This window comes from Tamandua tetradactyla, chromosome 23 (assembly GCF_023851605.1).
Source record: "Tamandua tetradactyla isolate mTamTet1 chromosome 23, mTamTet1.pri, whole genome shotgun sequence".
In the NCBI taxonomy this organism is placed as follows: Eukaryota; Metazoa; Chordata; class Mammalia; order Pilosa; family Myrmecophagidae; genus Tamandua; species Tamandua tetradactyla.
The window spans coordinates 52527952-52545772 of record NC_135349.1 but is presented as its reverse complement, the minus strand read 5'-3'; the positions used below and the strand labels follow the sequence as shown (position 1 = coordinate 52545772).

The 17821-nt window shown below is 60.1% G+C and overlaps 2 protein-coding genes across 5 annotated transcripts in view; one reads left to right on the top strand and one right to left on the bottom strand.

The window, feature by feature from the left end:
- Positions 1 to 6411, top strand: part of C23H16orf96 (chromosome 23 C16orf96 homolog) — a 97966-nt gene extending 91555 nt beyond the window's left edge. For 3 of the 4 annotated variants that reach the window (XM_077141933.1, XM_077141929.1, XM_077141931.1), the window contains one exon: positions 147 to 3923. In XM_077141933.1, coding sequence (XP_076998048.1) covers positions 147 to 647 — 501 coding nt within the window. In that variant the 3' untranslated portion in view covers positions 648 to 3923. Of the gene's footprint in view, positions 1 to 146; positions 3924 to 4450; positions 4532 to 4848; positions 5060 to 6254 lie in introns of those variants that run through there. The other variant, XM_077141930.1, reaches the window with a different exon arrangement.
- A 4676-nt stretch (positions 6412 to 11087) lies between these two features.
- UBALD1 (UBA like domain containing 1) lies at positions 11088 to 17697 on the bottom strand. Its single transcript, XM_077141956.1, has 3 exons — positions 16632 to 17697; positions 12589 to 12651; positions 11088 to 12150 (listed from the first exon to the last, which is right to left on the bottom strand). The coding sequence occupies exons 1-3, from the start codon at positions 16749 to 16751 to the stop codon at positions 11797 to 11799; spliced, it is 537 nt and encodes a 178-aa protein (XP_076998071.1). The 5' UTR covers positions 16752 to 17697; the 3' UTR covers positions 11088 to 11796.
- Positions 17698 to 17821: the final 124 nt, after the last annotated feature.

Below are 17821 nucleotides of genomic sequence, written 5' to 3'. Positions count from 1 at the left end.
CTCCGTGCTCCAGGGCTCCACTGGAAGGGGGATCCTTGGCTCAGCACCCCCATCAGGCATGGGAGTAGGCCCCTAGCAGGTGGAGGAGGTAGGTGGCCTGGAGAGGGAGCAGGAAGGCCCTGACCGGGGACCGGGCTGTCCCCCAGGCCGAGGTGGACATCCTGGGAGTGGACGGGATCCTATACAAAGGCCGAATGAGCTTCCAGGACGGGGCGCAGCCTGGGGCCACCATGGAGAAAGAACTGGCAGGTGAGGAGCATTGGGTCTCTCTGGCCCCCCAGCCCGGGGATCCTGGCTTTGCTGGGCAGGGCCATGGGATGAGAGTGGGTGCTCCAGTGGGTGCAGGCAGGGCCCTGACCCTCATGGAGTCACTTGCCAAAATGTGCCCCTCCAGAGTGCCAGGCCCTGGGCTGGGTGCAGGAAGACAGCCTGTAAGGAGGGATGCTGACCCCGGGAGGGAGGCCACCCTGGGGAGGGTGCTGGGGCTTCGCTCTGCAGGGGAAATGGGTGTTAGCTGGATGGACGGGGTGGGAAGAGAGCATCCCCATGCAAAGGCCCTGTGGCAGGAGGAAGCAGGCACAGTTAGGAGCTCAGGAGCTCAGCTGTTTTCCTGCTGCAGACTCCAGGACTCCAGCCTCCTGCACTAGGCTGGAATACAACAAGAGTAACCCGCCTAGATGTCCCTTTAGGGCTTCTTTCCCCTCTGGGAAGAGGAGTTCTAAATTTTACCCTGAGCTGGCAGCCACGCCCTGCCCCATCCTTGACCTGGGAGCCGCTGCTGGATGACAGAGGGGCAGAAACTGCCTATTGTAATTATTCTTCACCCCCATTGGCTTGAGAACTGGACAACAGAGTTATAAGAAAAGGAAAGGGGGCTACTCTATTTGTTTCCTGTGGCTACTACAGCAAATCACCATAAATCAGGTGTCTTAATACAAGAGGCATTTATTCTCACTGTTCTGGGTGCGAGGCATTTGAAAGCAAGGTGTCGGCAGGGCCCTGTTTCCTCCGAAGGATCTAGGGGGAGATCCTGCCTCGCCTTTTCCAGCTTTGAGTGGCCCAGGTGTCCTTTTGCTGGCGGTTGCATCACCTCCTTCTCTGCCTCTGTCCCCACGTGGCCTCCTCCTCCAAGTCCCCTCCCCTCCCCTTCTCTCCTCTCGACACCGCTGGGTTAGGATGATCTCAGCTTGAGATCCTTCATTTAATTACACCTGCAAAGACCCTTTTTCCAAATAAGGTCATGCTCTTAGGTCCCAAGGGACGTATCTTTTGGGGTGGCCACCTTTCTACCCACTGGATGCCATCCCAGGGATGCCATCCCAGGCCCTGCATCTGCCCGGGGTAGGCACTTGCAGCCGTGGGTGGTGGTAGTGCCCCTCTTGAAGGTGACTCAGCCGCCCAGGTCCTCCAGCTTCTGAGCCACCCAGCAGAATAGTGATAACAGCTGCTCTAATGAGCCCTGACTGTGCCAGGCGCTGCCCTGCTTCCTTCCACCCTGGCCACCACCCAGAGAGACAGGTGAGGAAGGGAGGATCTGGGGGCTGGAGCCAGCCTGCCTGCAGGACCACGTCTGCGTCCCTGCCTGGGCCCAGCAGCCCTTCCCCACCACGGATCCACATGGGGAGGGAGGTCTCTGCTCTCAGGGAGTGGATCGTTCCCTCCCAGGACACACGCAGCAAAGCGGGGCTTCAGTCTGAGTCCTTGACTGCCTAACAAAGGGATCGGAGTCTAGCTTACCATGAGAACCTACTCACTGGCACTGCCGCAGCCCAGCCCCATCCACGCGTTTGCTTCTCGCCCACTTGGGCACCTGCCTGGCCTCCCCCCACCACCTCCACCCCAGTCCCAGCTAGCTCAGGGGCTCCAGGTGGCCTGGGGCCAGCCCAGGGCATTGATCGGTGTAGATGCCATCATGAGGAGCCCAGACTTACTCAAAAGACCACAGGCCCCAGAGACGGTGCAGGCAGCCGGGGTGCAGACCTGGGACTGGGTGAGCAGGCTGGCAGTTGGGGAAGACTGCGGAACAAGGCGTAAGCACAGGCAGACTCGGTACGGGGAGGCGGCCAGGGATGACCTCGCAGTGGAAGGATGGGGGCACAGAGGCAGGAGGGGGAACCCAGCATGGAGACACGGGGCCAGCCCTGGCCCTCCTTACCAGCCTGAAGTGAATTGCCCACGTGCTCACCTGGCTGGACCCCTCAGGGCTCAGGACCCGGCTGCTTGGGCTCCCACAGCTGCTGTAACACATGACCACAAATGCAGTGGCTTAAAAATACCAGTGTATTGTCCTAGTTCTGGAGGCCAGCAATGCGACACGAATCTTAGAGGGGCAGATGTCAGGGTGTCGGCAGGACTGGGTCCTTCTTGGGGTTCTGGGGAGAATCCGTTTCCTGTGCCACCCCATTCTTCGGTTCGTGGTCCCTCCCCCTCTCTGCTTTCATCGTCCCATCTCTGCTCCGACTCTGATCCTCCTGCCTCCATTGGGATGACATTGACCCATCCAGGTAATGTAGGACAACCTCCCGTCTTAAAATCCTTGATTTAAGCACATCTGCAAAGTTCCTTTTGCCATGTAAGGCAACATTTTCACAGGTTCTGGGGATTAGGGTGAGGACCCCTTTGGGGGCCATCTTCAGCCCACCACGCTGTTCCCTCCCCCACCCCCGGCTCCTCAGCCACCTGCAGGCCCCCCCAGCTCCCCACCTCGCCTGCTGTCCCCTCCCTCCAGCCTCACGGATCCATGTGCCCTGTCCCCACAAGCCAGTGCCTTCTGTGCCTCAGGGCCTCTGCTTATGCCGCAGTCTCTGCCTGGATCCCTTCTCCATGGGCCCCTGAAAACTTTTCTCCTCCGCCAGGGTCATGTCCGGAAGCTTCCTGAGCCAGGACGAAGAGGGGCAGGGGTCGGCCGAGGCTGACAGGGTGGGAGGACTCAGGAGGAGCAGGAGTTGGGCAGGACGGCCAGATGGTTTGGGACGTAGGAGGTCTGCAGTGTGCTAAGGACAGAGCCGGCTGGTTAAGTCGAAGCCTCAACTAGATCCTGATTTTAAATTTGTAACCTAGGCCACATCCCTTATCTGGGAGGGAAGCCGTGAGACAGTCAGGGGAGAGCTGATTCCATATTACTGGCCAGCTGGTGGCAGGTCCTGCCTCTGACCCCTGGTAGCACGCAGGCGCCAACCAGTGATCAGAGTGGGGTCAGGGAGCCTCTGCCCAGCTCTTGTGCTCAGGCAGGACCCACAAAGCACACAGGTAGTTCTTGGTTCAGGGTCAAGGGATAGGATCCCAGCACTATGGAAGCCAAAAGCTACTGGGGAATCAGAGTAGCACCCTGTGTCAGGTGGGGTCTCTGGAAGGCAGACTCTGTGGCAGAGTTAGGAATGCAGGGGCTGTATGGGGAGCAGATAGAGACCTTCATACACAGGGCAGATAAGGTCCAGGCTGACCCCCCTCAGCTTGGCCATTGGCTGGGAGGACCTAGAAGATGCTGATAGCTGGAGGCTGCCAGCCCCCACCAGATCCCACCAGCCCCCACCAGCCCCCTCTCCCCCAACAGTGAGTCCTTACTTACAGGGAGATCTGCATGGTGTCCCTTGCCACTGGTTGCTTGGCTCATAATTCCCCAGCCCCTCTTTGGTGCCAGAAGCTGAGACACCACTGGGCAAACCCAGTGGGGTCACGCTGATGCAAGTAACTGGCCCGATAGGGTGTTTATTCTACATGGGATGATACAATGTAATGAGTAGATTCAGAGAGTGAAGATGATCCATGGAAAGGGGAGGGAGGATGACTTAGGGAGGGGCACTTTATATTCAGGATGGGGTGCTGAAGGACGTTCTGAGAAAGTGGCATGTGTGCTGGTAATGATCTGGGGACTGCCATAGAAAGATCCCAGGAGACGGTGCCCTCCAGGCATTAGGCACAGTTAGGAGTCCTGGGGGTGGGGGGGTGGGAGCGCCTTCCTGCCCTGAGCTGTCCACCTTGGCACAGGCCCTACGTGCCCTGGGTGGCCGTCAGCGTGTGTCCCTCCCCTCCCCTTAGTCTTCCTGCAGAGCCCTGGGGGCAGGCAGGCTGATCCTCAGCTGGATGAGAAGGGGGAGGACACCAGGGAAGGGAAGCCTCTGCCATGGTCTGGCCTCCAGAGGGCATACCCCAGAACCGTCAGACTAAACTTCAGACATGTCACTTGTGGCTTGTGAGGCTAAAATGACGTCTGTCTCCTCCCTGGCCTTGATTTACTTTCCAAAAACCTCTTTTAGACTAGAGAAGGCAGGGCCGGAGCCATCCCCCAGGAGGGACAGGTAAGGGCAGCGGGTGGGAAGAGGGCTGGGGGCTGCAGGGGAATTCGGTCTGGTCCCCGGAGGGGAGGTGACCTGGCTCAGGATGGGCTCCAGGAGGGCCGGGAATGCGGGGATCCCCAGCCGCACCCGGCTTGCTCCACTTCTCCTCGCAGCCGGGAAGGCCCCGCGGCCACCCTCCGGACCCCTACAGGAGCCGGTGCGCACTAGTGCCGTCGTGGGCGCCGTCTACTCGCGTGAGTCCCCCGCCCACCTGCGCCAGGGCCCCGGGGGCGGGGGGGGGGGGGGGGCGCACCCGCCATCTCCCCTGCGGCCCTCACTCCTGTTGCCACGGCAGCGGGCTGGGCGGGACACCACACCTTGCACAGCCCCTCCTCTTCCTTCTTTTCTCCCCAATCCTGGTGCCCGCGAGGGGCAGGGGGCGCGGGGGGGCCTTGCCAGGGCTCCAGCGCGCCTGGGCTCGGGGTTTCTCTGCCCCTTCACACCCACTGAGACGCGGCCTCGGGACCGAGGGTCCTCGGGACAAATCGAGGCTCTCTCCTGCCCCCCGCAGCCCTGTACCCCCGCAGCAGGGGCGGCACGAGCGCCTTGGGCCCCCACCTGATCCTGCCATCGCGGCCGCCGTCCCTGCCGCCCCTGCTGCCCCTGCCACTGCTGCCGCCCCTCATCCCGCCGCGGCAGGTCCCCGGGCCCGGCGGCCCCCCGCGGCCCCTGCACCTTGAGTCGCCAGCCAGCACCCAGCACCCCGAGGAGCCGGCCCGCCTGTGAGCCCCCGCCCGCGGGGTTCCCTCCACTCCCTGCTGAGAGGCGGGCCTGAGCCGGGCCTGGGAAAGGGGGAGGGCCCTAGGCGCGGGGTGGGGGACCACAAGGGGATGGGGGGGTCCCCGCATGGGGGTGGGGGGGCTCCACATGAGGGAGGCACCAGAGACTACTCCAGCACCTCGGGTATAAATGCAAACAACATAACCCTCCTTATCCTAAACCTTCACACTTTTCTGGAGTGGACTCTCCAAGACACCAACTTAATTCCTTGACCAATTTGTAACCAACACAAAGTATTTTCTTTTAATCACTTTTTTTTTTTATTGCGCTGAAATGATTGCATCAGTATTGGTTCTTCTCCATGTAAATTTTTCAGTGAAACTGATTCATTGATCAACCCCCATCCTATTTTACCAGTCACAGCTGTTGGCCCCCCTCCCCATACCGTTTAACAGAGGGCTATGATTTTACCAAGTCCAGTTGCCCCTTGGGAACCGTTTTACTACATGTGTTATAATTGTGTTGATTATTTTTACTGGTAATTACTGTTATGAATTGGATCCCAAACCCCCCCGATTGTTTATATTTCCTTGTTCGCTAAGCCCTGAGGAAACTTGGAGCCACACCTCGGATCTACTCCAGGTTGCTCCCAGGCTCTCCCTCTCCTCTACCTTCTCCCCAGTGTCCTGGGCTTGTGCCCACTGCCCCTGCGCTCCTGGAAGCAAGAGCAAACAAACCACAGGGTTGCAATGTCCAGTTTTGGCAACCGAGTGTCCGTCCTGGGGAGCACAGGACACCTCCGAGCCTCGCTCACCTGCTTATTTCTTCCCCTTTTCAGTCACCTGTCCTTCCCTTTCTCCCTCTTACTTGCTCCCCCTTCTTTCACTCCCTAATTCAATCTGGCTTTACCTTCCATTCTTTTTTACTTTGATAGTTCTGCACACATTTCAGAGATTAAAAATAATTGTCTCCTTTAAAGAAAAATAATATTTGTCCCTCTGCCCAGTTTGGGGGCATAACCTCACCACCACATTTACCCGAGGCCCTGGGATGGAGGAAGGAGTCAAGGAGTTGGGTGGGGCGTAGGCCTGGAGGGGCTCTCCATTCACTCCCCCTTGGGGGGACCCTGGGACCCTCCCCCAGCTCCCACACCCCCATCCCTGCCCCAAGCCCTGACTGAGTTTTTCTCTCTCCAAGGACTGTGTCTAAATGAGACCAAGCATTTTCTGATCCAGGTGACTTACCTGTCCCAGCCGCCTAGCAGTGGCCAGAGCCCAGGCCCCTCTGCCCCCGCCCCCACATCACAGATGAGTATTTTTGGCAACTTCTCCCCAGAATAAAATCTTTCACTTTTCTGAGTGGATAAGGTGACTGGCTGGGTGCCCTTGACAGGGGCTGTGCCCTCCCCACATGGGTGGGTGGGGCCTGCTTGCCCCTCCCCCAGTCACACCCCAGAGTCAGCCTCCCAGAACCCCATGGCCCAGGCCCCTTGCCCCAGTGTGGTGGGCAGGTCAGGGATCATGGGCAGGAGGGGCGTGACCTGCTGGGGTCTTGGGCTGGAGCTCCCAGCCCTCCATCCCTGACCTGGACACCACCCTGCTGGGGGCTGTGTGCACTGTGAGGCCCCTACTTCTGCCTCCTCTCACTGCAGGGAAGGAAGTATGGCCCCAGCTCGGTAACTGGGGAGCCTGGCTGTGGGGGGGTGGGCTCACCCTGAGTCCCCAGAGCTGGCATCAGGAGCTCCTCCCTTGCTCCCCCACTGCACACAACTCTTGCAAGCCCCCCATGTTCACTCCCTCTCAGCGCCTCCAAAGCTGCCTCCAAACCCATTTCTCGGGTTCACAAACAAGCTGGTGCTGGAGTGGGTTCCTGCAGCCAGGGGAACATTCTAACAGGGCTCTTAAGTGCTCTGGGAGCACCAACCACCTCAGCAGGCCGCCAGGAGCAACCCTGGGAGATGTTCCTGCTCCCCCATGCTGGTCAGGTGGGGGCAGCCTGGCCTTTGGTCTGGTCCTGGTGGGAGCTGCAGGCAGGTTTTCTGCCAAGGATGGTGGCAGAGCACTCTGGTCCCTGGCCACCCGGTCCCAGGAGGTGGGACCTGTCAGGTGCTGGAAGCTGGGGAGGGGAAGGCGATTGGGGACCAGAGGGAGCCAGGATGAGGCCAGCGGGGTGGGAATCCCAGCGGCTGGAAGCCCAGAAGGCCCTGAGCTGGGGCAGCTGGCCTGAGACACAGCAGCAGGGCCAGGCTGGGCAGGAGGGGGTGACCAGCCACCCTGGTTTGCCCAGGGCTGAAGGGGGTTCTCAGGACAAACTGGTCAAGGGAAGCATGTAGGCTGACCCTGCCTGCACACATGGATGCAGGCCGGAAGGGAAGGGAGATGCCTCTTGCGCAGCAGTGGGTCCTGCCCTCTGTGCTGCTGGGACGGAGGAGATGCCTCCTGGTGGCCAGCTTCCACCCCAAGCCTGGCCCGGCCCAGCCCAGTCCAGCAGCAACCCACGTCTGCAAGCAAAAGGTACAGGGTACACTTGCTTCCTTTCAAATGAATGCATTAACCCTAAGGCTTAAACAACTGACACCAGCAAGTGCGTCCCAAACAAGATGATCTGCCTCGGAAAACAGGCATCACAAGTACCCAAAGGCAGGAAACCAGAAGGTGGAAGTTCATCTTAGGGACACTTGAAGTCACTGCAAAGTTACTGCTACCATCTAGGCTGGCCTAACTTGACTGTCTGTGGAGGGGGGGGGCGGCACTTGATAGATTCCCACCCCCCCATGTACCCACTCACGCCACCAGAGAAAGGCTTCTCTCCTCTCCCCTTTCCCTCTCTCACTCATGGCCTCATCCTGAGAACACAACTCCAGGAGACAAGAAATGGCCTGAGAAAGCAGCGTAGAACTCTGCCAACAAAGTCCCCAGCATCTTCCCTGGAACAGGGCCCCCTCCCCACCACGGGAGAGCTGTGCTTTTTAAGGCTGGTGAAATGAGCCTGAACATTTCTGAATTATTGCCTGAACCTGGAGACCTTTGCAAACAGCCTTGTGGACCAGCCCAGGTGACCTCCTTGCCACTAGGAGATGGAAGCATCAATGGCGTCATCTGTCCTTGAGAGACCTGTGCTGAAAGCCCCTTGCAGCTCTCCAGGCCTCCACTCCCTCTTGGGGCCACCCTACAGTCATCCCCAGGGACGATGAGGTGCCCTGTGGCCAGTCAGCCAGTGTAGCCATCCTCAGAGGTGGGGTACAACCACCAGAAAGGCCCTGGGGACACCCCACTACCCTCGTGTCTCCTGTCCAGCAGAGCCGCAGCTGCCTGCAGAGCGCACCAATTCCTGCACCAGAAGACACGGCTGTGTGGCCGGCTCAGGCATTTGCTGCTGTAGAGAGGAAGCTGCTCCGGAGGAGCTGAAATGTGGGGACACCACCAGCTGGGTAGGGACAGGTTGGGCTGTCCCTGGCAGGACCCTCAGCTTCAGCCAGTTGTGGCCTGGGGAAATTCGGATCGAGTTGTCCAAGATAAGCCAGAACTGGGGATTCTCATGTAAACTCTGAATATAAAATATTGGCAAACAAATCAAGAAATTAAAAAATGCTGTGTGAGTTGAACAGCACCTGCCAGGAGACTGCAGCCTCAGCCCACAGTGGCACTCCCACTGCTGGTCACTCGGGGGAACCCACCTCATCCCCACGATGCTGCCAGGGGGCTCCTCGGGAATTAGGTGCAGAAAACTCACAGCATGTTCTTCCCAGCAACTTTTGTGGATATAAACCATGTTTTCTGAGAGTAATTTTAGAAATACTCAAAAGATCTCATTTGGTGCCCAGTCTGGAAGGCAACTCTAGGCTGGACTTTGCAGTGACAGATGGCTGGTTTCCCTGTGTGGCCCGGACAGCTGTGACTCTGTTCTGTGCACCACTGCTCTTGAGCCAGCTCACACCTGAACAAGGAGCAGGCCTCTTCTGGCTCCTCTAGTTTTGCTTCAGGGTTTCCAGGCCTGGGTAAGTGGTAGAAGGTTCCATGTTCTCCATGTCATGTGCCAGTTCCGGGGCAGGTGGCTTCTCAGGAAGCCACCACTGACTCCTCTTGCATTATCTGGGCCATTCGCCCAGCCCTGGGCACCCAGCAGGAAATGACCGGGCACCAGCCCCAGGAGCACAAAGGGCAGTACTGGCCTCAGTTTGCCCAGCCAGACCCCAGTGCTCACTCAGCTCCTGACAGGACCTGCAGCTGGTTCCCTCTTGACAAGGCACTTACTAAAATCATATTCCGGACCTGCAAGGGAGAAGCCTGGAAACCTGGGTGCTTAAGGAACATCTAGAGGAGACTCTGGCTGTGCCACTTAGAGGCTCTGGAATCTGGGGGTTCCACTGTGAGGGGCCTGCTGCTGGCTGGGATACCTTAGGGTCACCTAACAGACTTTGAGTTTCGTCCCTAACAATTTATTGAGACATCACATATGACAGGATTTACATTTTAAAGTGTACACTTGAGTTTTTAGTATAGTCACGAACTTCTGTACTGGTATCCATTATCTATCTGGGGAGTATTTCAAAATACACCAGTGGGGCCCTCTCCCCAGATTCAAATGTGGGGAGCAATCTGTGGGTTTTCTGACACTCCCAGGATGCTCCACTGAGCAGCCAGGCAGGGGCAGCTATGCCCCCAGGGCATCTAGCAGCCTGGGGCATTTCTGGTTGCCACAATTGGGGGTGCCACTGGCCCCTGGTGGGTACAGGCCAGGGATGTTGCTACACATCCTGCAATGCATGGGGTACCCCCACTAGAGAACAATCTAGACCGCAGTACTGGTAGTCTAGGAGAAACCTGGGCCTCAAGGAACTTGAAGTCCCTTCCCACCTTGGCAAAAGAAAGGCCCAGAGACCTCCACGGCCTGGCCCAGGGCCCCAGAAGCAGAAGTGGCCCAGGCCTGAGAACCTACATTTCTCACAAGCAGTCAGCTGATTCTGCCGCTAGTGACCACGCTTGGCAGTGAGGCTGAGGTCAGTGACAGGCCACCAGGGCCGCTGAGCCTAAATGCCCACACTCCTGCCTTGTGCCCAGGCTCCTGTAATCATCTGCCCCACTCAGCAGATAATCCCACACTTCACTTACTTGCCTCTTGAAAGCATTTTTCCTACTACCTGAAGGCAGGTATGGCAGATTTCGAAAAATTCTCTTCCTTTCCAGGAATGACAGTGTAGAGTAAAGACAAGGCCTGGGACATCTTGCCCTTCTCATCCTGCCTCTCCTCCTTCCCCCGCTACCCGGTAGGACACAAGGTGTCAGCTGAGACAGAACTGCCAGCTTGTTCCCTAACCCTGTGAGGCTGAGAAAGCTGGGGTATCTCAGGAAGAGCAGACTCGGGGTTATAAACATTAATTAGAGTCATAAACATCAATAAGAGTCTTCAGTGACTACCCAGGGTGAATGGTTGTTTCAGGGGGCTTCAACAGACTGCCCTAGGAACCCCTTCTCCAGGGGCAGCCCGGGCCCCTCCATCACCCCATGGATGACTCCTAGTGACTTGATGTTTGCACCCCACCCTTACCCACTGCGCCTCAGGCTGCCTGTGCCAGCCCCACTGGCTGTTATGCGGGGCAGGTGCCGGCCCTGCTGCCTACCCAGGAGACACCCCCAGCCCATCTAGCCACATTTACTGGAGGGCAGACTGCTGTGCAGCCAATGGAACTAGGAACCAAGGAGAAAGGTCCTGATGGGAACCCAGGATGCTGGGGACGCAATGCTGGCACTGCCCTACTTGCGCACCTCAGGTCAGCCTCTGTCCACACGAGCAGCAGGAAGAGGGGGTAGACTGAGGTGGGGATTCTGGGAACATTCTGTGGAAAAGGCCTCAGGTGGGCAGGAAGATTCCAGAGCATGTGGTTGGAAAGGCAGTGACAGGAGCAGTGGGGAGCCAGCAAGATGGGAGGTGGCCCTCTTTTCGGGGTTCTATTCAGCTGCCTTTCCCCTCCACTCAGAACAGAATGGCAGCAGAGCTCAGAGTACAAGGCAAGACCACAGAGCCCAGTGGTGAGTTGCAATTCTTTCTTCTCCTTTGTTAAAAGAGGGAAAGGAAATGGGCATAGGGCACCCTCATTTCGGGGGCAGGCATGCAGGCAGACCCAGCAGGCAGGCACTGGGGGATGGGTGGGAAGAGTCCTGGAGTTTCCCACAATCCTCTTCTCTGCAGGGAACAGCAGTGCTGGCTGAAAAGGGGTGGCAGGGAGAGGAAGGCCCTGGGGAGAGAGAGGGGGCAGACACGGGGCTCCAGGGCTTGCTCTAACATGCAAAGTCTAGATGCCCCATAGATTAGGCTGCTTTTGGGAAAACAACACACTTATAAATACACAGACATAGCTTGCGCAGAGGGCACTGCACCCCCAGGGCGGGTTTCAGCACCTGCCGGCCCCCAAGAAGCTGAGGCAGGAGCCAGCGAATTCTTCGCAGCAGCCCCCAGGGTGGGGAGGGGCAGGAAGGCGGTTTGGTCTCAGAGAAGCTTGTCTTCCAGGCACCCAAACGCCGATCCATGTGCACATCTACACGGGCTATGAACCATGGCCATCTGGCAGACGTGTGTGGCCATGTATGCGGGCACGAGGCACATCCCCGCCTGCCTAGAGTCTGCTCTCTCCCCTCCAGGGCTCCGGGGAACAGGGTGCAGAGGGTGAGGGGGGCCGCGGAGACGTCCTCTCCCCCGCCCCACGGGGTCCTGGCCTCCGGGAGGGGGGGAGGGGCCTCCCTTATCTCTCTGCTTCCATGGCAGGGTGGGCCCTTGGTTCGGAGGCGGCCTGTTGGGGGGCCAGGGGGGGCCAGTCTGAAGCCGGGGAAGGAGGTGCCGGAGTCCACAGGGGTGGCTGCAGTGGCTGGTGGTGCTGGGGGCCTCCAGGGGGCGAGGCTGCAGTTGGCCAGCTGGGTGCTGCGAAGCTGCCGGTGGCCGCGTGGGGCAAGTGTGGTGGGGGTGATGTCGCTGCAGCGGCCATTGGGCTGCTGCTGCCACCACCGTGAAAGCTCTCGGAGGCCTTGAGACGGGAGAACATGGTGAGGGCATCAGGGAAGTTGGGGGGCGTGGCGGGGGTGTTGGCGGGAGTGCACATCTGCAGGGGGAGAGAACAGAGAAGGACGGGTAAGGCACCCTCTCTGGGGGCCCCAAGCTTTCTGCTGCCTCCCAAGAGGAGCAGGTACCCTGTCCACTTTTGGCAAGCCAACCGGATCCAAACCCACGTGGTCTGGGCCAGTGCCAGGCCTCTGTCCACCCTGGCTTGGGGACTAAGAGGCTTTTCCTGAGTCCCCCACGTCTCAATCTTCCTGAGGCATCCTGGGAGATCACAGGGAGAGCAGCACCCACCCGTTTCCCAGAGAGATGGACGTTCAGAGGCCAGTGCTCTCTGGGTTAAGTGGGGGGTGGCAGAGACGGGACTGAATGCAGGTCACCGGCCTCAGCCCCCATACCTGCACTTGCTTTGGCCCAGAAGCTGCTCACATAGCCATTATTGAGCAGAACCGGGGCCCCTGCTCCAGCTGGGATCACTTACCATCTGGTGGTGGTGGTGGCTGTAAGGGATGTTGGTCTCCTGGAAAAAGGCGCTGAGGGCCGTCTGCAGGGAGAAAGGCCCACGCTTAGCCCCTGGGACCCTTCCAGGCCCCGCCCAGGCTGAGTTCTGGGGCTCTGTGTGGCCCCAAGGAACAGAGTGGGGAGGCAGGGCTGAGGGAGCAGGGAGCAGGATATCAGTTCTCCCCTCTGCTCCTCTTGTCCGCTGAAGGGAGGCCAAGATCCTCAGGTGGTGTGGACTGCCCGCTGGAGCCCCCAGCTCAGAGCCCTCCCCGTGCACACACCTGGTGGCTTAGGAGGTAGGCAGTGCCCCTGCTCCATCTCAGTGGGAAAGGAACATCGTGCTGTGGGTGCTTGACCACCCTGCCCCCTCACCTTGGCCCCATGGCTCATAAGTAGCATGAGCTGAACCTGGCCTGTGATTGAGGAAAATCTAGCTGGCTCAGGTGCAGCCTGACAGGTGGGAAGTCCCTACTCCCCTCTAAACCTCGGTCTCCTCCTTAGTGACAAAGGGAGTCTCCGACTCGGCCTTCCTGCTCCTCTCCTTGGCTGGCCTGCCCTTGGCTGCTTTACCGTGGGGCCAGACAGGACGGGACAGCGTCAAGCCTGGCAGGTGGAGCCCTGGTTCCAGGCCCAGCTCCACTGCTGGCCAGTCAAGTGACCTGACCCCTGCTGAGCCTCAGTTTCTCCATCTGTACCATACGGAGCTGGGACTAGAGGGCTTCTAGATCCCCTCCCCCATCATCCTTCATGGCAGTGACCTCCTGTTCTGGCTGGGAAAGCCCAGAACTAAGTAGCATGCTCTGGCTTTTTCACCCACTCGCTTGCTCCCACACTTGGGCCTCCTCAGAATGTTCTCAAGGTGGCAGGGCAGGATGGTAGGAGAATGTGTGCCTCTAGGACTGACCCCGCCACAGGGTTTATGACAGTGACCTTTGGTGGCCACTCACCACAGCTGCAGCCACAGGTCAGCTGCTAGTGGCTAGGCACCGTAACTGTCCTCTTCCCACGCATTGCTGCCCGCTGAGGACGTACGTGCCCAGGCTCAGTCACAACATCACAAACGGGAGCTTCTGCCCCTCCTCTACAGCCCTGGGCGGGAGGCCTCTACCGCAGTCTGCAGGCAGGGAAATTGAGGAATGGAGCGACCAGCCCAAGACCACTTGACCGGTAAAAGGCGGAGACGGGTTTGATCCAGGACAGGGACCCAAGAACCCTCAGGACCGGCTGAGGAGCGAGTAGGGAAGAGGCTGGAAGGCGAGGCTGCATCTGAGGGGTGCAGGGCAGGCTCGCCAGGGAATGCTTGGGCGTCTGGCTGCGCTCGCGGCCTGCGAGGGAGAGGCGGCAGAGCAAAATAAGGGAAGCGGCTGCTGTTGCGCAAGCCCCAGCGACAGCCGGCAGGGGTGTGAGGGGTCCCGGCCAGCCCAGCCCCGCGGCGGCTCACCCCACAGCCCTGCGCGCCCAATGCCAGCTCAACTTCCTGGCTCCTCCCGCCCAGCAGCCCCTGAACCACAGCGGCTCCCAGGGCTGGTCCTCAGGGTTTTTTTTTTTTTAAGCAAATTCAAATGAGTTACCCTGGGAATTTCCTCCTGGAAGAATCCCACCCTGAGTGTTCCCAAAAGGGGGAGCAGAGGCTCCAGGCTCAGGGCTGGTATCTAAGCATTACCCCAAGACCCTGAGACCCTGGGTAGCACGGGCTGCTCATCTGCAGCCCAGCCTCACTTTGCAAATTCTCAGTCAGGAGCCCCAGGGGACACCCCCTCCTTCCTCTCACAGCAGCCGCTCCAAATGCTGAAGTGTGTGAAGATTCCATTGAGAAACGGCTCATGTAGTTCCACCCCTTCAAGCACAGTGGCTCAATCTGCTCAGGCACAGCCCCCTCCCCCACAGCCTTCTGCCCCCATTAGCAACAGAATCAGAGAATGTGACCTAGAAACAGGGCTGCGAGATAGGTCCGCCTGTTCAGGCGGCCAGCCTGGGGGAGGAGGGCCCGGCGGGGGAAGGGTTAACCAAGAGAAGCAGCCCCCCTTCCCTCCCACAGAGTTCTGAACTTTGGGGATGCACAACCCACTTCCACCTTATGTGAGCCTCCCCACTGTCCCCTATTTTGTAGATGGGGACTGAGACTCAGATGGGGATCCCTGAGGACCGGGAGGCTGCCAGTCCCCCATCCCCCACCTGCAGGCTCTGTGTTCCCGCACATTTCAATCCTCAAAGTTACATTTTCATTTCATGTGATCCAACAACACCAACGTAGGCTGCCCAAGCAACAGCATGGCCCAGGTGCCCAGCTCAGGGCCAAGGCTCCATGGTCTGGGCTGAGAGTCCTGGTAGGCCTGGCCAAGCCCAGGCCCAGGTGAGGGAGCTGGGCATGCAGATGTGGGACTCAAGCAAACTGCCATGAATGTGGTTTTGCAAGTTTTGCCACATCCAGCTCTAGAGACACACGGGGCTGATTAAAGGTGATTGTCAGGAGAGTGGGGAGCAGGGAGCTCCTGCAGGGTGGGGCCACCAGCCTGGGGGTGGTGGTAGGTGCAGTGAGCTGGCCATTCCAACTCCCTGGGTACGATGTGGATACTGAGGCAGGATTGAGGAGAGGACATGTAGAGCAGCCTCCTGATTCCTGCGGTGAACACTGCACAGGGTTAGGGGTCCCCAGTTGTTTGGTAGGAAAAAGGGGAGCAGGGAGGGAAGGTCAGATCAATCACAGCCTTCCCAGTTTGCATGAACCTTCGGGAGGGAATTTTGATCCCCATGACACCCCAGGGAAACTGAGTCCCAGAGTCCTCCTACTCCTGGTTCCTCCTAGGGCTGCTTGAGAAAGCCAAACTCTCCAGGCTCAGTTTCTCTGGGACCACCTGGCTGAGCAGGAGGCCCCAGCACGACCCCCACCCTCGGGTACAGACACCAGCACACTGACTAGGGCTGTGACCTGGGGGCCCAGTGAGGCTCAGATACCAAGGCCCCCAGGGTTATTTCTGGTTTTTTTGAGTTAGGGAAGGTGGGTGGTCCCTAGAACCCCAGGGCCAGAGGAAGCCCCACTTCCTGCTTGGCTGGCCGGAAAGCCCACTGAACCGTGTACACCCTCACCAGTGCACCAGCGCAGGTACACGATCCTCTCTGCCAAGACAAGGTGCAGGGTACAGGACACCCGCCCTCTCCACGGCACACCTATGTGGCTGCGTACATGGATGCACATCCCTACCGGCCCTGGCGCGAGGCTCCAATTCGACACCCGTAACCCAGCACGGTGTACAGACTAAACACGCCACCCCGCACATCCCATACCAGACACACACGTCAACGTGCCCACATGCAGACCACCTCGGTGTTCCCACACACATCCACACAGACACTGTAACGTGGTCCGTGCGTAAATACACATGCACATGTGCGCGTACTCACGCTGCCCAGCCGGCCGTCCCAGCACACGGGCCCCCGCACGCTCGCGACGACTCCACCCGCGGGCCCCGGGGCGCTCCCTGCTCCCCACCCGGCGTCTCTCGAGGGGGGAGGGCGCGGGCCCCGCTCGGCCACAGCCCGGGGCGTCCTCCTTCCGGCCGACAGCCGGACAGTTCGTCCAGGCTAAACAACGCCCCGCCCTCCGGCCCCGCGGCCCGGCCGTTACCCGAACAAAAGGGGTGCCCCCAATCAACTCCCTGAGGGCTTGGGGGGTGGGGACTCGGGGTTCCGGCGGAGACGGCCTCTCCTCCCGTACCCCCGGCGCGAGCTGCGTTTCCGCGCGGGGGAGGAGGCAGCACAGACGCGTCTGCGGGCAGGGGCCTGACAACCCCCAGCCGCGGGGTGCGCGTCGGGGCTCTGCCAGCGAGGCTCCACCGCTGGAACGCGCTGGCCCGTCGGGAAACCGGGGCGATTCGGCCGGTGAGGCCCCCGCGGGGCGCCCACAGCCGGGAACGTGTCCACACAGGCCCGCGCCCGCCTCGCGAACACGCGCGAACCGACGCACCCCACGGCCCCGGCCCCAGCCCCCCGCCCCGGTCCCGGTGCCCCGGCCCCGCCGCGCACCTCGAACTGCCAGTGGGCCGCCTGCAGCAGCTGCTTCGCCTGGTCGGCCGCGCAGCCCGCCGTCAGCACGAACTGGTTGATCATGATCTGGTGCTTGAGCTCGTCCATGTTCACGGACATGGCGCCGCCGCCGCTCGCCCCGCCGCCTCACGCGTCCACCATTCGCTAGCCGGCTCCGGCTAATACAAATATTTACTGTGCGGCTCTGACTCACCAACCTCGCCTCGCTCCGGCGGCGCGGCGGGCGGGACGGCCTGGCATGCTGGGAGTTGTAGTCTTCCCGGGGCCCCAGCTCCGCGCCAACGTCTCCGGGGAGGGCGAGGCCGCCGCGGGGCCGGGCTGGCGGCACGGCAGTTGTGTCTGAATTCAGCGCTCAATGTATGCCAGGCGCGGGGACCCAGTGCGGAATCAGGACGGGCGCCTGCCGGAGCCCGTCTGTGTCCCCTCGGTTGCTCTGGGTGTCACCCGCGCCCCCGCCCTGGCACTGATGTGGGGCCACAGATCTGTGCCTGGGCAGAAACGCCGGGCTCCTGGGGCCTTTGTCAAGATCCCAGAGACTTCTTAATTGCAGGCGAACCTTTGGGGAGGGGGCGCTAGGGATATTGGCCCGTGTCGGCTGGTCTTGAGACGCAAGTTCCACGAAGGCCTGGCACACAGCAGGCCCCATAAATACTCGCTCAGTGAAGGAGGGAATGATGAATCTGCCCTCTTCGAGGCTCTGCTAATGTCACTGCCTCCAGGAAGCCTCCCGGGTCTCCCCGGCGCACCCAGCGCTCGGCGCTGCACAGTAGGCCCGAGGAACATCTGATGGGAGGAATGGCATCCGAGACAGGTTGGCGAAACCGGACAGCTTCTGTCATCTCGGGGTTCTCCTACACACCCCTCTGAAGGCAACCATTTTCCCACGCAAAATCCCGTGTGCTTTGCCGGAAATCTCGGCTTTTAGCTTGTGGGCATCAGGACCGCGCGGAGCCAATTCCCGGCGGCCCCGAACTCCCAGTCCCACAATGCACCGGTTTATTTGCATCCATCCATCCGTCCTGGGTGACGTCACTGAGTAAGGCCGCACGTCGGCCAATGGGCGTCCGCGGGGTGTTAGGATCTGGCCATATAAGGTAAACAAAGCTGGCAGTCCAATAAGGCGGCGGCGGGGGCGGGCGTTGGGCGGGGGCGCGTCACGAGGCAGGCGT